We start from the raw sequence: 18014 nt of genomic DNA, 5'->3' as shown, positions 1-18014 counted from the left end.
AAAATGTATTCATGTGACAGTGTTTACCCAACTATATGAAATTAAATTTTATGTGAAAAACGTGTCAGTATTAGTGTGAAACATTTAAAAATGTTGTTACATAACATCGAGTTTAATAATTTGTGTGAGAGTTGAATGATTTATATGCACATCTCTGAACACTAAAATGTAATTTTATTGTATTTTTAATGTAGGTTACACTTTGAATTTAATACCAACTAAACTAACCTGTTGTGATGAGCAATTTTTACAAGCGAAATATTAAAAACCTTTTTGTTTTATACAATAAGAAAGTGCACACTATTTTCCATCTAAAAGAAATGTGAAACTAATTTTTCTATTTTTAGAGGGAATTTACATTTAAACTTAGTTTTTTAAAATTGGAAATGTTGATTTATGTATTTGGCTCAAAAATACGAGAATGAACAATTGTATAATTGAGAATAAACACTGAATACAATTCATTTATCTTTGAAGTCTATGTTTTCATATTTCTTATGTATCAAGGGTTTGTGTTTTACTACATAAGAGTTCAAGTGATGTGAAGCACTGTTTAGGTTTTCTCCATTTAGCCATTTATTGTCACAAAAATATTTACATCGTTCTGTTCGATAGCAACACTTTATGTCGTTTAATAAGATTCCTATCACTCAGTGATGAACCGCTTTATATAAAGTGAGAAGAATGAAATGACTAACAAAAAGTATAGTTTTTAAATCGTCAAATAAAGTTAAGTTTTCAGACATACAGGCCACTGTCCCCAAGTAGAAGTCGAACTGGTGCAATATAAATAATTCAGTCTGGGATCTTTTAAGTGATATCCAGCTGTGCACCCCACGGGGCATCGATTTCCTACTACCAGTTTCGAGCAATCTTGTACTAACACCATGCCTTCAGGCATTACAGGTGGGGGACAGTAACATTCAGGCATCTTAGACCATGTCAGATTTCGTAAACATATCATGTAGTTTATTCCTTGAATAAATTTCGATCCTTCTTTCTCCCATTTACATCTGAGTACGCAACGTTCTCCGATTGCTATATTTTTGCAGGTGGAATCACTTCTCAGCCATGTTTTGAACCACTTAGGTTCGGGACAAACGGTGCGACACTTCGGAAACCTTGGCCATCGGGCATTCCTTTGGCACCTCATTCTACCATCTCCTTCTATTCTTTTCTTCCTGTCCTTACAAGTAAGTTGGCAATATTTACCTATTCGCAGGTCTCTACACTGTCTTGAGACTATTTCCAGATCAGGGTTCATTCTCGGCTGCGGACAGGTGCAATCAGGTAAAGCAGTCCAGGTGCCGTTGCTTAAACATCGTATGACTTTACTTCCTATCATTCTACCGCGTTGGGTGCAAACTAAGGAACAAGATTTACCTACAACCGGATTCACGCATGGAGATTCGAATTTAATGTATGAGGGTGGAAAGAGCATTCGACATTTTGGGGACATACATTGAGTACTACGGAGTGATGACCACCTGGTGCTGTTAAAACACATTATTGTTTTATGTCCTCTTATTTTCTTATTTCCTTTACATCGAATCTTGCAAACATCCCCCCTTTTTTTGGAGTTACAGTTCTCACCGGCTTCCAAATCATTGGTGAATGTTGGGGGTGGGCACAAGCAATCGGGCAAAGAAGTCCATTTGTGCATTTTCTGACAAATTATTTTGGCATTCCCTATCATTTGATCTTTATTCCTACAGTTAACATTGCATGACTCCCCTACACCTTTGGATGAACAGTTCTCTGTCAAAATTAAGTAAAAGGGAAGTTTAGGTTTTCGACATCTTGTTACACACAGAGCTCGAAAATTCCATTTAGCATTAACTCCACACGTCAATTTATTATTACCTTTTAATTTATAGTGTCGTTTACAACCTATGGTGCAGATTTCACCTCTTTTTTTGTCGACGCAGCTTCCAACAATATTTAATTTTCTAGGAAGTACGGGATTCGGACAGGTGCATTCAGGAAAGGAACTCCAATTAGATCCAAGTAAACATTGAATTTGAGATTTTGCAATTAGTTTCCCGCCTTGCGAACAAGTTAAGTGACAGGTTTCGCCAACCACTTTTGAAGTACATTTACTTCTAAGATTCAAATAGGCAGGAAGTTTAGGTTCCGAACACATAGAGGAGCATTTTGGTAGGGCAGAGGACCATTTTCTGTTTTCTTGGCAGGTCAAAGTGCTTTGTCCTATTATTTTCTGATTTCCTTTACAGCTAACTTCACAAACTTCACCTTTTTTCTTGAAATTGCAATTATCCTTTGTCTTTAAATCACTCGATAGAAGAAGTGGAGAGCAAGTGCAGTCTGGAAATGTGCTCCATGCATGCTCACTCAAACATGTTATTACGTTTCTTCCAATTATACTGCCATTTTGAGAACACTGTACTTCACAAGATTCACCGATGAGCTTTGAGAAACAATTTCCTTTTATAGCCAAAAATACTGGAAGTCTCGGATTCAAACATGTTATTAAATCGCACTTGGGTTGTAAAGACCAGTTAGCACCTTCCAAGCATGTCAAGAAATTGTTCCCCGTCATTTTGCTATTTTTTCTACAACTGACTCTACAAACTTCACCTATTTTCTTTTCATTACAATCTTCTAAATTTATAACACCTCCTCTTAATGCTGGCGGTGGACACGTACAGGTAGGTAGTACTGTCCAATGAGTCAGTGTTAAACATTTTATCAAAGGGTTTCCGATTACATGCCTATTTTGAGCGCAATTCACTTTGCAAGATTCTCCGATGATTTGAGAAGTACAGTTTCCTTCAAACTTCAAATAAGGCGGAAGTTTTGGCGCAGAGCATACTGAAGCACAAGTTGGAGATTTCGACCATAAGGCATCACTCTGACATTTCAATACATTCTGGCCAACCAATCTTTTATTTCCAACACAACTAACACTACAAACGTCTCCTATTTTTTTGTGATCACAATTCACTGTTGCTCTCAAGTTTGCCGTTAAAGAAGGCGATGGGCAAGTGCATTCTGGGTATTTACTCCAGTCATTTGTACTCAGGCATGTAATTAAATTTGTTTCAACGATATTACCTTTTTGTGCGCACTTTACTTGACAAGATTCCCCAACAATTTTAGCTGAACAAGCGTCCTTTAGAATCAAGTATTTGGGAAGATTAGGCTTCGAGCATATTGAGGCACATTTTGGTTGTGGTGACCATTTTCTATTTTCTTGACAGGTTAGAGTATTCTGTCCTATTAGTCTTTTATTCTCTTTACATCTAATTTCACAAACATCACCCTTTTTCTTGGAATCGCAACTCTTTTTTGTTTCCAAATCCACTGATAAATGAGGTTGTGAGCAAGCGCAATCTGGAAATTCGCTCCAGTCATGCTCACTCAAGCATGTTATCACGGCTGCTCCAATAATATTACCATTTTGAGTACATCGTATTTCACACGTTTCCCCAATGAATTTGGAAACACAAATTCCCTTGATAGACAAATAAATAGGAAGTTTAGGACTTGAACAAGATATCAAATCGCACTTAGGCTGTGATGTCCAGGTAGCGTCTTCCAAACAAGTCAAAAAGTTGTTTCCAGTCATTTTACTATTTTTTTTGCAACTAACTCTACAGATTTCGCCTATTTTCTTTTCATTACAATTTTCTGAATTAAGAACTCCTCCTCTTAAAGAAGGTGGAGGGCATGTGCACGTTGGTAGTGAAGTCCAACTAGTCTGTGTTAAACACTTTATGGAAGGATTTCCGATAATCTTTCTATTTTGAACACAATTAACTTTGCAAGTTTCGCCAATGATCTGAGAAGAGCATTTTCCTTCAAGCTCTAAATAGCTTGGAATTTTAGGCTTAGAGCATATGGAGACACATTTTGGTTGTGAAGACCATTTTCTGTTATCTTGGCAAGTCAATATATTCTCTCCTATTATTCTTTTATTCTCTTTACAACTGATTTCACATGTATCACCCTTTTTCTTATAATTACAGACACTATTTGCTTTTAAATCTCCTGATAGGTGTGGTGGGGGGCAAGTGCAATCTGGAATTTTACTCCATTCATGTTCATTCAAGCATGCAACCTCAGCTCTTCCAATTATTCTGCCATTTTGAGAACACTGTACCTCACAAGACTCGCCAATGAGCTTCGAGAAGCAATTTCCCTTCACAGTCAAATAAGCAGGAAGTGTCGGATTTCGACATGTTATCAAATCACACGTTGGCTGCAAAGACCAAGTAGCATCATTCAAACACGTCAAGAAATTATTCCCCGTCATTTTACTATTTTTTCTGCAACTAACTCTACAAACATCCCCTATTTTCTTTTTATTACAATCTTCTAAATTCAAAATACCTCCTCTGAAAGATGGTGGTGGGCACGTACAGGTTGGTAGTACGCTCCAATTAGTCTGCGTTAAACATTTTATCAAAGGATTTCCGATAATGTGTCTACTTTGAACACAATTCACTTTACAAGTTTCTCCGATGATTTGATTGGAACAATCTCCTTCTAACTGTAAATAATTTGGAAGTTTGGGTACGGAGCAAACTGAAACACAAGTTGGAGGATGAGACCATGTAGCATCATCTCGGCAGGTTAAAGAACTTTGTCCTAACAATCTTTTATTTCCTTTACAACTAACATTACAAATTTCTCCCATTTTTTTGTTATCACAATTAGCCATTACTTTTAAGTTTGCTGTTATAAAACTTGTTGGAGTTGGGCAAGTGCATTCTGGGTATTTACCCCAATTATTCTCACTTACGCATGTTATTAAGTTTTTACCAATAATATTACCATTTTGGGCACATTTTACTTCGCAAAATTCCTTTACAATTTTCGACGAGCAACTCTCTTTTAGACTCAAGTATTTTGGAAGTTTAGGCCTAGAGCATAAAGTAGCACAAGTAGGCAGTGAGGACCATTTTCTGTTTTCTTGACACATCAAAGTACTCTGTCCTATTAATCTCTTATTTTGATAACATTTCAATTCACATGACTCTCCTTTTTTCTTAAAATCGCATAGAGTTAGAGTTTCTAAATCACGTGATAAATGTGGAGGTGGGCAAGTACAATCAGGAAGTTCGCTCCATTCGTGCTCGCTCAGGCATGTTATCACAGCTTTCCCGACAATATTTCCATTTTGATTGCAGCGTAACTCACAGGATTCTCCTTTGAATTTAGAAAAGCAATTTCCTTTGATCGTCAAATAATGAGGAAGTTTTGGATTTGAACATGTTATCAAATCGCATTTTGGTTGCGCTGACCAGGTTGCATTTTTCAAACAGATCAAATAATTATTGCCCTTAAGTTTGCTGTTTTCTCTACACTTAACATGACAGACTTCTCCTTCCTTCTTTTTATTGCAATCACCTAAATTTATTACACCTCCCGTAAAATATGGTGGAGGGCAAGTGCAAGTTGGTAGTGAAGTCCAACTAGTCTGTGTTAAGCACTTTATAGAGGGATTTCCAATAATGTGTCTATTTTGAAGGCATTTTACTCTGCACGTTTCACCGATTATTTGAGAAGAGCAGCTGTCTTCCAGCTTTAAATAGAGTGGAAGTTTAGGTACAGAGCACACTGAAGCACAAATTGGTGCTGGTGACCACGAGGCGTTATTTTCACATGTCAAAATACTTTTTCCTACCAATCTAGTATTTTCCATGCAACTAACTTTACAAATATCACCTATACTTTTGGTATTGCAACTAACTGATGCACTTAAATTCTCTGTTAAAACTGGAGCTGAGCAAGTACATTCTGGAGGTTTGCTCCAGCTATTTTCACTTAAGCAAGTTATCAGATTTGATCCAATCATAGTACCATTTTGTGTGCATTTTACTCTACAGGATTCACCGACAATTTTTGAAGAACAATTGCCAGAAAAAGCCAAGTATTTCGGAAGTTGAGGTACCGAACATATTGAGGTACAAACTGGTAGGGATGACCATTTTCTATTTTCTCTGCACGTCAAAATATTAGATCCTACTAATTTTTTATTTCCTTTACAACGAACTTTACAAAGGTCTCCTTTTTTCTTTAAATCACAGACATCTATCATCTCTAAATGATGCTTCTGTAATACTGGGGATGGGCAAGTGCAATCAGGAAGTTGGCTCCATTCCTGCTCACTCACACATGTTATCACCGTTTTCCCCAAGATACTACCTTTTTGCTCACACTGTACTTCGCAAGATTCTCCAATTAATTTAGAATAGCAACCTCCCTTGAAAGCTAGATAAGAAGGAAGAGTAGGATTGGAGCAAGTTATGATATCACACTTTGGTAACGAAGACCATTCCATGTTTGGTAAACAAGTCAAGTAATTGTTGCCTGTCATTTTGCTTTGTCGCCTACAACCAACTTTACAAGATTCGCCAATTTCCTTTTTATTACAATCCTCTGTGCTTATGACACCTCCCTTCAGAGAGGGTGGGGGACATGTGCAATTTGGTAGAGAACTCCATTTATTATTTGGGATACATCTTATTGTATTATTACCGAGAAGGTGACGTTTCTGCGTACAACTCACTTCGCAAGTTTCGTTAACAACTTTGGAAGAACAATTTCCATTTAGTTCCAAATAATCTGGAAGTACGGGTACAGGACATATTTGAGCACATTTTGGCAATATTGACCATTTCCTACTTTCTTGACACATCAAAGAGCTTTGTCCAATTATTCTCTGGTTACCACTGCATTCAGTTTTGCAGCTGTCTCCGTGTTTTTTTAAATTACATTTTTCAGCAGTTTTGAGATCCGCTGGTAAAAGTGGGGCTGGACAAGTACAGTCTGGCCATTTGCTCCAATTTTTTTCACTTAAACATGTTATTGCAGGCTCTCCTAAAATACTACCATTTTGTGAGCAGCTTACCTCGCAAGAATCGTTTACAACTTTTGAAGAACAATTGCTATTAAAAGTTAAATATTTGGGTAGTTTAGGAGTTGAACACAAGAAAGCACATATAGGAGAGGATGACCATTTTCTATTTTCTAAGCACGTCAGAAAGTTTTGTCCTATTAATTTCTTAGTACCTTTACACTTAATCCTACAGGTATCTCCCCTTTTCTTGGAACTACAATTTTCTGTTGCCGAGAAATCTTCAGATAAATGTGGCAAAGGGCATGTGCAGTCTGGATACTCACTCCACTCTTGATCACTTAGGCATGTTATTAGATTGTTTCCAATAATGCTGCCATTTTGATGACATTGCACCTCGCAAGATTCCTTTACGAGTTTCGAAAAACAGTCCCCTTTGAATGACAAATATTCGGGCAGCACAGGGATCACACATGTTATCATATCGCATTTAGGCAAAGATGACCAAGTAGTATCTTCTAAACATGTTAAGAAATTGTTTCCAGAGAGTTTACTATTTTCCCTACATTTAACTTTACAAGTATCACTGATTTTCTTTTTATTACAATCTTCTATATTTATAACACCGCCTGCTAGTGGGGGTGGTGGACAGGTGCAAATCGGAGGTGGGCTCCATTCTTTCTCCGCTATGCATCTTAATGAAGAATTTCCTAGAATTTGTCCCTTTTGAACGCACTCAACTTCACATGTACCCCCCACTATGATAGAAGAACAATTTCCTTCAACTCTTAAATACTTGGGAAGTGTAGGTTCAAAGCATACAGCTACACATTTCGGCAACATTGTCCAAGTAGCATTTTCCTGACAGGTTAATAAATCTTCACCCAGCATTCGTTTATTTTCCATACAAGTCATTTTACATTGTTCATTTACTTTCTTCGAATCACAGTTTTCTTCGGTCTTCAGATACTCTGTTAGGTTTGGTTTTGAACAGGCGCATGTGGGGTATTCACTCCACGTATTCTCTGCCATGCACCTGATTTTGGTGTCACCGAGGAGTAAGCCATTTTGATTGCATTCTACTTCGCACAATTCTCCGATTTCTTTCGAAAAGCAGTCTCCTTTGAAACTTAGATATGTTGGAAGTTTGGGTTCTGCGCATATTATCATATCACACTTCGGTGAGATAGACCACGTTATATTTTCTAAACACATAATAAAATTTTTTCCTATCATTTTCTTATTTTTTCTGCACATAAGTTCGCAAATTTCACCTTTCTTCTTTTCGTTACAATCAGTTTTATTTACAACACCTCCCGTTAATAGCGGTGGTGGACAGGTGCAATTAGGTAAGGCACTCCATTCATTTTCCGTTAGGCATTTTACAGTAGCATTTTCGAGAAGTTTTCCCTCATGCATACATTTCACACTACATGTTTCATTTATTGTTTTCGAATCACAAATTCCGTTAAAAGCTAAGTGCGCAGGAAGTATTATCTCGGAGCAGATCGAAGCACATTTAGGTAGCATTGACCACTTAGTGTTGTTTAGGCACGTCAAAAACTCACCATCTTTCAATTTTCTGTAGCCAATGCATTTAACTTTGCAAATATCTCCAATTTTCTTCTCGTCGCAATTATCTACCACTTCTAAATCGTCACCTAAAAACGGAGAGGGACACAAACATTCAGGAAACGGACTCCATAACTGGTTCACTAAGCACTCAATTGTATTGTTACCAATCATTTTACCTCCTTGCTTACACGTTGTCTCACATCTTTCACCAACATGTTTCGAAGAGCAATTGTCATTTGTTTCCAAATATTCGGGAAATTCAGGATTAAGACAAACTGAAACACATTTTGGTAATTGCGACCATTCAGCATTTTCAAGACACGTTATTAAATTCTGCCCCAACATCTTACTGTTTTCTTTACAGGAAATGGTGCAGTTTTCACCCCTTTTTTTATGCCCGCAACCATCTTCAGCTACTAAACTTTCGTTTAAAATCAATGGTGGGCATGTGCAGTCAGGAAACTGACTCCACGTTTTTCCATCTGTACATTTTATCGTATGATTTCCAAGTAATGTTCCTTTGTTAACACATATTAACTCACACGATTCCCCTTCATTTGAAGAAGAACATTTTTCCTTTAAAGTCAGATAAGAATGGAGTTGAGGAACAGAGCAGTTTAACAATTGGCAGAACGGCAATGGTGTCCATTGTGTGTCGTTAAGGCATGTAATTGATTCCTTCCCGATTAATCTCATATTGTTCTTGCAACTAATTTTGCAAATTTCGCCCCTTTTTTTAAAAGTGCAATTGTCTTTAATTTCTACTTCATCTGTGAGTTGCGGCTCAGGACAGCTGCAGTCTGGTAATGTGCTCCATTCAGAATTATTATGACATTTTATGAATTTGCTTCCAATCAATTTACCTCCTTGTTTGCAAGAAATTTTACAGCTATCTCCTACGTATTTGGATGAGCAATTTTCTTCCAGTTGCAATATTGCTTCTGGTATTTCAGGTTTTGGGCATGTTTTGCGGATACAAAAAGGTTGAGAACTCCAATTAGTATCATTTTGACAAGTAATAAAATCCGACCCTTCAAGTTGCAAGCCATATTCACAGTAAAGATTGCATTTTTGTCCGCGCCTAGTATAAGAACAGTTACCCTTTAAATTATTTTTTAAAAGTGGTGATGGACAGGTACAATCTGGCAGAGTGCTCCAAGTATAGTTATTTAAACACACAATCTTACTGTCTCCAATAATTTCACCTCCCAATTTGCAGCTTAAAACACAAAACGAACCCACTTTTTTCAAACAAGCTCCTTTTAAAGTTAAAACACTTCTACTAAATACGGGTTCAGAACACATCCTTTCTATGCATCGTGGCAACGTGCTCCACGTTGCATCATCTTGGCATTCAATGAAATCTTTTCCTAAAATCATGAATGGATCTTCGCACTTTAATCTGCATATTTCATTCACATATTTCGCCGAACAATTTTCTTTCAAAACTATCGAGTTTGTCAGATTAGGAGTAGAGCATGTTGTGTTTGAACATATTGGTAAGCTTGTCCAAGATCCCTTCTCTTGGCAATAAATTGAAACGATCTCCGAAGTTTTCAACCTGGATTTACATTTCAAAAGACATTTATCACCTGCACTTTTATTAAAACAATTATCTAGAAATTTTAGTTTTTCATTTAGTTTTGGAAAGGGACAGAAGCAGATGGGAAATTCAGACCATTTCAGTGAAGAGTAGCATTCAATGTAATTTTCCCCCTTCATCGTACCACCATGCTTGCACAATAATTCGCATCTTTCTTTCACACCTTTGGAAGAACAGTTCTCTTTAAACATTAGGTGACTAGGCAAATTAGGCTTAGAGCAATTTCTTTTTAAGCATTTAGGTTCTATTGTCCATTTAAAATTGTTTCGGCACATAACAAAATTTTTTCCGTAAAGCTCCAAATTTTTCTGACATTCAATCAAACAAATTTCTCCGGGAGTTTTGAATGAGCAAGTTTCAGTTAGGAGTAAACCTGGACTTAGGTTCGGGTTCGGGCATGTACATATAGGAAATGAAGTCCATTTTAGCTGTTTCAAGCATTTAATTTTATTACCATGAGCGATTTCTCCTTCCATTTTGCACAAAAGTCTGCAAGCATTTCCGGGTATCTTTTTAGAACAATCTTCGTCGAACTGTAGGTAGCTTGGTAGTACTGGCTTTGAGCAATGTCTTAGGTTGCAGGAAGGAAAATTATTCCAACGAAAATTTGCTCCACAAGTTATGTGACTGTTAGCCGGATAATGAAATTTTTCTTTGCAAAAGACTTTGCAAACTTGTCCTGGTTGTTTCGACGAACAATCTTCTAACGAGTTTAAGTTAAGTGGGAAAAAAGGTGGTGGGCATGAGCAGTTTGGTAAAGATGACCAGGTTGTAAGAGTGATGCAATAAATCTTACTATCCTGAATAGTTCTGCCGCCAGTACGGCATTCGAGTGAGCACGCATCACCGATAACTTTGGATGAACAGTCTTCTCGAAATATTAATTCATTTGGAAGTATTGGCTTGGAGCAAAATACTTCACGACATATCGGTAGTTTACTCCATTTTGTATTATTTTGGCAAGAAATATAACTTTTGCCAATAATAATTGAATTCTCTACACATTCTAAAAGGCAAATTTCCCCAGGTATTTTGAATTTACAATTTTCAACCATTTTCAAATCATTATCTATCATTGGAGATGGACAAGTGCAACTTGGAAAGGATGTCCATTTAACAGTGTCTTCGTTTTCTATACAAGTCAACATGTTCAGTTCAAGAAAATCACCCCCTTCACGACACTTAAGGCGGCATGTTTCTCCCAAAGATTTGAAAGAGCAATCTTCATTAAAGATCAAACTTTTAGGAAGTTTAGGTTTTGGACAGAACACTTTTTCACATTTTGGTAACGGTGACCACCTTGTATTACTTAGGCAAATAATATAGTTTTTTCCTTTCAAGCGAAAGGTCTTTTTGCATTTTAAGTAACAACGCTCTCCCACTTTCACATTTTTACAATCTTCATCTTCTTCTAGAGCATCTGGCAGAGTTGGTATGGGGCATGAGCAATCAGGAAGAACTGTCCAACTAGTACCTTGTATACATTGAATATACTTGACACCATGCATTTTACCTCCTTCTCTGCATTCAACTTCACATTTTTCTCCGGGAAATAATTCTGCGCAGTCTCCAACATATTCTAATGATTTTGGCAGAATGTTTTTGATACAAGGTTTTCGTTTACACATTGGAAAAGGACTCCATCTTGTGTCATTTTGACAAAGTATGAAAATACTTCCCGCAGAGGAGAATTCCTTTTTACATTTTAAAGAGCAACGTTCACCCGGGAACTTAGTAGAACAATTTTCAGCAAATAATAAATAATCAATCAAAACTGGAGGAGGGCAAGCACATTTTGGGAACAATGACCATTTTTTTTCTTTTTTGCAAGTAATTTTATTCGATCCTAGCAGTTTTCCTCCGTAGCGACATCTTAACAAACAATGTTCACCAAATGTCTTTGATGTACAATCTTCGCTGAAAAATATAGTTGTTGGAATGAGAGGCTCAGGACAAGTTATTTTCTTACATCTTGGTAAAATGCTCCATTTCATGTTTTCCTGACAAGTTATAAAATGATGTCCAACTAAATAAAAATATTCCTTACAAGTGAGAGAGCAAGTGCTATACGGCATCACACTTGTACAGTTGCTTATAAATTCTAAATTATCACTAAGTTTAGGGAGTGGACAAGTGCAATTCGGTAAGGCTGTCCAAAATAATCCATCAATGCATTTAATTTTATCTTCCTTTACGAATAGACCCCTTTCTCGGCATTCAAGCTGACAGTACTCACCGGACATTTTTGATGCACAATTTTCATGAAAAGTCAAAGAGGCGGTCAACTTTGGTTTCGGACAAAGTAATTTCGTACACACAGGGAAGGCAGTCCATTCTAATTGATCTAAGCATCTGATAGTCGTGGTTTGTTCTAAGGCATACCCACGCTTGCATTTTAAATGACACCTTTCTCCTGGATATTTCAAATTACATTTTTCCTTCAGTAATAAAGGATCTTGAATGGACGGAGGAGGGCATGGGCAATTTGGATATCTATTCCATCCCGCAATACTTCGACAGATCAAAGTGAAATTAAGTTCTTTGCGTTGCTTGCAGCGAATGTTACATTCTGAATTTGTTTCAACGCCAGAGCAATCACTAATAACCTCTAAATGCTTCGGTAAGATAGGAGCGGGGCAGTAAGTTTTACCTCCTTCGCAAGGTTTTACTTTGCTCCAAAGCCCGGGAAAAAGACAGGTAGTTGCGTTCGGTCCCGAAATTTTAGCTGTCGGATTATCACGACAAGTGAGGTTGCAGCTTATACCAACATTAGGACTACAAATCCCTGTTATCCTTACATTTCCAGGAATCGGGGGAGGAAACGCGCACCGCATGCTGAACAATTTATAAGGAGAGAGCTCATTCGGAAAACATTCGGGAACATTAATCCATCGACTTTTATAACAAATGATAAAGTTCTGTCCTATGAGTACAAACTGATTAATGCATCTTACTTGACATCTTTCCCTTTCTTTAAAAGTACATTTATCTACAAATTGTATGTAAGGATGCAAGTGATTTCTGTTACAATTAGACGTTCTGTAAAAGTTTTCAGGTAAGCAGCGAGGAAGTCCCATCCATTTAGACAACTGAGAACAATGCACTGTGCTATTTCCTTGTAATATCCCCTCTCTACATTCTACTTGACAGACAGATCCTGTACTCTGTTTGCAGTCACAAGTAAAGACCAAGTATTTCGGTAAAGGCGGGCACTTCTCTCTGAGAACACAATGAAGTTTAGTAACCCACTTCTTTTTCACGCATTGTAGTTCGTGCCAACCTTCTGGTCCGTAACCCTTTTTACACTTTATCAGACACACCGAACCTTCATTTCTGAAGCAATTGCTTTCTATCAAACTGTTCTCATCAAGCTTTGGCTCAGGACATTGGGAATTCTTTATTCTGTCATCCCAAAAATGAATTTTTGCATTTCGGCAATGTGGTAAATTTTTCCAGCTTCCAGATGATCCACAGTAAGCTTTTTTAATGGAAACAATTATTTGAGGATATATTTTGACGTTCGGTACATAAGTGTAAACTCGACAACCAACTTCACAAAATTTATTTTGGGATGCTTTGCAAGTGGGATCGATGAAACTTACTTCCATAGGAAGGGATTCTTCTGCACATTGCAATCGGGCATTACACGTAGGCAGAGGTGACCATTCACCTGAAGGCAGACATGTTGATGCGAGAGGCATGACCTTTTGATTGGGGCATCGAATCTAAAATGAAAAGAGTCCTTTTTGAAAAATTTAAGCAAGCTAAAGCTTTTTTGTGGAAAAAAAGTTAAAAAATACCAGGAAAAAACAGATATAGTGTTATCAAATAAACATTTTATTTTAATAATTTTTCTTGATGTTTTATTGCACTTCCGTCCCTTTAAAGTTAAATGAAAGGTTTAGAACTTTTTACTAATTTACAATAATTTCCTTCATTACATGGATTAATTTTTAAAATCACTAGATTGAATTTTTGAACATAATTACTGCAGAATTCAGGGATTTCTGTAAAAGGACATTTATTTAATAATTTATAAGAATTCTATATTCACACTTTGCAAGCAAAAACAACATTCGCAAATATTAACTCTCTTAAAACTACAAATTTCAATTTTAAAAAAAATTAAGGTCCCACTTTTATATAAAGAGAATAAATTCTTCACTTTTAGTGTAGGATCATAGAATTCGTAAAACATTTTAATGCTATTAGGTTTATGAATTAAGTTTTTAAGAGTGCACCATAATAGCAGAGAGTGAAGGGCTAGTTCATAAAATTAAGAAAGTTACAAGTCAAGTCTTAAAGTGTGATAAAATTCATTGGATCAATGTAGCTCTATTTCTTACAAACCTTACAAGAAGTATCTTGATTTCTAGAGCAGTCTACGAGCTCAGCAAACTTCAAAGGCGGGCATTTTAGACTTAGTGATGGGGCGCATTTGGGAAACATTTTTCCATCTTCTATACAAAGTAGGGCAAATTTACTGTTGCCACAATTTACTGTACAATCATTTGAGATTTCGGAACAACTTCCGAACTTAACGAATAAAGCCAAAATGTCGGTACAGTGCGACTTCTGGCGGTAGACTCCTGAACTTGTTGCAGTCAATTTGATTCTAAAGCATGTCGAGAGATCTTGGAGATCAACTGGAAGGTTGTTGCATCTAATCAGATCCAAACTGGAAGATTTTTTCAATGGCGACGGGCAGTCGGGGAGAATTTCCCATTCGCCAATTTCGAGGCATTGAATGTAGTGTTTCCAAATCTCAATACCATTCATTTCACAAACAACTTCACAAATGTCTCCGAATTGATTGCTACACAGTTCACCAATTTTTAAATTCGCTGGTAAATTCAGCTGTGGACAAATGGAGCTTGTGACGTGTGCTAAAAAGAAAAATTTGTAGTTTTTAATTAATATCGAAACATAAAGCTGCTTAAATAGTTATGTGATTTATTAATATTTACTACACAAAAATGGATTCATATTTTCGTATTAACTCATCCCAATGATCAAAGTTATGATGGAATTAAAGAAAGATATCTTCAATATAGCAGCTTGGTTGGTTGGTTCTAATGCCACACGGGCAAGCTTGTTTGGTGAAACCAAGCAAATTTAAGGCAGAGTGTGCGATTCTTGTTTTTCAGTGGCGCCATCTATGGCCAAGAATTCGACTTCTGCCACATCATACGTCACACCGGTTTATAAGTCGGACACATTCATACATCCATTCATTCATCCGCAGATCGTAATTTTGACCTGAATCAAAGAACGATCGATATCCAATCCAGTACCTCCAGATGTATTGATTTGTTATGGGAACATGGAGGACTTTGCGACTCGACAGAATTTTAACGTGCATCAGTCACCAACTACACGGGGAGTCTTGGGCCGGCGGAGTTTGAACCCACGAACTCTCGGACATGGGCCCAGCGCCCTACCGATCAGGCTATCCCGGCCTAATATAGCAGTAAAACACAGAAATATAAGTTTTATGTATTTCAAAATTATAGTGAGATTTTTTAAGGCATCCCAACAAAGCAATAAAAACTAACACATAGCAATGTAGCGATCTGAGAAAGTAAAACCTTACTGGTGACTGTAGAACTTATTTTCAAACTCGTTTGACGAAAATAGTTTTGTAAAATTGTTAAAAGAGTTAGTTTTATCTAATTTTACTTATTACTGCGTTTTATTAATTTGATATTTTTGAATCTACACGTTTTTGCACTCTTGTTATCGAAATTACGACTACTTTTTGAGTAGCTAGGATACTCAAATCTTTCCTGGAGTTTCGTGTTTGATGCCAATGTAAACATCAATCGTTTCCTGACCATTAAAAAAAAATTCGTTCTTTTGCAGCCAAACAGAATTTCTCATTTATGAAAATTTCAACCACTTCGCGACTGGCTGTAATGTTTAAATTTAAACCAAAATTTTGTGTTTCAATCGTTTTCTAAATTGTACAAGTAAAATTTATTACTATTTTATTTATTACTATTCTATTAAAATTTATTATTATTATAACTGCCACAACTTTCCACAACTAACCGTCAAACTCAAAAGAAGTGAGTAATAAAATAAAAAAAATATGTAATTATAAAACACGTTTTCTAAGTGGAAAAAAAAGGAAATCTTATTTTTCTCAGATTCAAAATGAGAAATGTACGGCGTATCACTTTTGTAATAGTTCTTCTTATGTCTTCTGGGTTTGCGTGATAAAAACCAAATTATTTCACCTTTTTAGCCAATTTTTTTTAAAAAAATGCAGTTATTGACTTTTTAAATTTTTTTTTTTAAACTCTTAACGCTCCTTCTCGCTCCCGTGATAATGACGGGGTGAGGATTCGCCCTCGATTTCTCGCTCTCGTGAAATTTCCGGACTGGAGTGTTCAGTAGTAACATGCCAATAGGAATAAAACTAATTCATTTCATTTGACCGGAAAACATTTTATTACTCATTTTACACACCAGATGGCAGTACCGGGATATTTTTAAGATAATTGTGGATAGTTATTTTATTTTAAACTAGATGTCAGCACTAATCAAATACTTGTATTTGGCAAAATAGACACTTTTATGACCGTTTTCTTGAAAATTACCCGACCGTTAAGGAGTTAAACAGACGTCGAACACTGGCTACGCTTGGTTGGTATGTAAAATGTATAGCATGACAGTCCAAAATCACAATGTTGGACATTAAATATTTCCACGTAAATCATGACTTAGAACTTGTTTTGACATTCGTTAGTCCTCTGAGTTGAATTCAGAATGTGAAAATTTGATGATTCAAATCCCATACGTGTATATGATCCTTGTCGATTTGATGTAAGATTATTTCCTTGAGTTTTGCTACGCACGGAATGATGAATAAAAAGAAAAGAAAAAAAAATTGGAAAGTTTCTCTTTTTTGTCAGAGATCCTTAATTATACACTTGATGTAAAAAAACTATTATGGTACAATTCAAACTTTGCCAATCATTAAAATAATGTATTTAATGTAGCGTACAAAATAATAAATAAAAAGTAATTTCAAAAATTATAAATATTTAAAAATTATAAATATATTTTTGTTCGGAATCATAGCTGGATTAAAACATTTTATAAATGGTACAAATTTGTTTTTGATACTCATAAATTTTTCAGAGACTTCGTGAAATGTGCTGAAACTAAAATTAATGTTAAGTGGATTAAACTTTTGACTTTTTAAAACTTTGATCTTTTTTTTTATAAAACGATTTCCTTTTGTATAAAAAACACTAAATTCTGTAAAATAAATGAAGTTACGAAAATATTTTTTTTAAGTAATTATAGGTTATAGATCTAAGTACACTTTGTTTCTTTTAATGCTAACTAAAATTTGTATTTAATGAGCCATTTAATGATTTAATATCTAAGAATAGGATCAACGGAGTAAACTCTAACAAAGCACATAAAAAGAAAGACCAAGCACATGTTTAAGAAAATCAAAGCATAAAAGATGTAAGAAAGATATTCAAAAAAATTGTTATTGTTTCACATACTTACTCGACACCATCAGAATTAAAATCTCAGTGCACCAAGCTTTTTTAAAAACGACAATCTAAAATAGAATATTACGTAATTGAAATTAGCTTATTAAAATGCTCACCATACATAGCATGTCAAGTTATTTGAAATATTCGATATTTCTCAGCAGTTTTAGCAGATAGTAATGAAGAAAAAAAATTGTATTCCAACTGCTATGTAAGTTACAGAAATTAAGATGATTCTGGTCATTGCTTTTATAGGTTCACTATTCAATAAAAACGATTTCAGGTGTCGCCAATTTGTTACTCTTATATGTTAGTAAAAATGTAAAAGTTTCCATGTGAAGTACTACGCAAAGACTTTATTTGTTTCTATTTTTCTCAATATCGCGAGGAAAAAAAAAGATACAAACAAAGGGCTATTCAACTTTATTTTGTTAATTTACAAAATAAACTCATTCCCAGACTCTTCTTGACTAACCTCCCAAAGTGAATTTAAATCTGT

At 35.8% G+C, this 18014-nt stretch overlaps 1 protein-coding gene across 1 annotated transcript; it reads right to left on the bottom strand.

The window, feature by feature from the left end:
* Positions 1 to 466: 466 nt before the first annotated feature.
* Positions 467 to 13278, bottom strand: LOC122270846 (uncharacterized). The gene has a single exon (XM_043049865.2). It carries the CDS (start codon positions 13076 to 13078, stop codon positions 731 to 733), a length of 12348 nt encoding a protein of 4115 aa, XP_042905799.2. The 5' UTR covers positions 13079 to 13278; the 3' UTR covers positions 467 to 730.
* Positions 13279 to 18014: the final 4736 nt, after the last annotated feature.

This window comes from Parasteatoda tepidariorum, chromosome 7 (assembly GCF_043381705.1).
Source record: "Parasteatoda tepidariorum isolate YZ-2023 chromosome 7, CAS_Ptep_4.0, whole genome shotgun sequence".
NCBI lineage: Eukaryota > Metazoa > Arthropoda > Arachnida > Araneae > Theridiidae > Parasteatoda > Parasteatoda tepidariorum.
The sequence above is the reverse complement of the archived record's forward strand: the minus strand, read 5'-3'. Positions and strand labels throughout refer to the sequence as shown.

What these genes read in the sequence shown, in the direction of transcription:
- LOC122270846 (XM_043049865.2), bottom strand. Translation starts at nt 13,078, where the DNA reads ATGGGACTTCCTCGCTGCTTACCTGAAAACTTTTACAGAACGTCTAAT.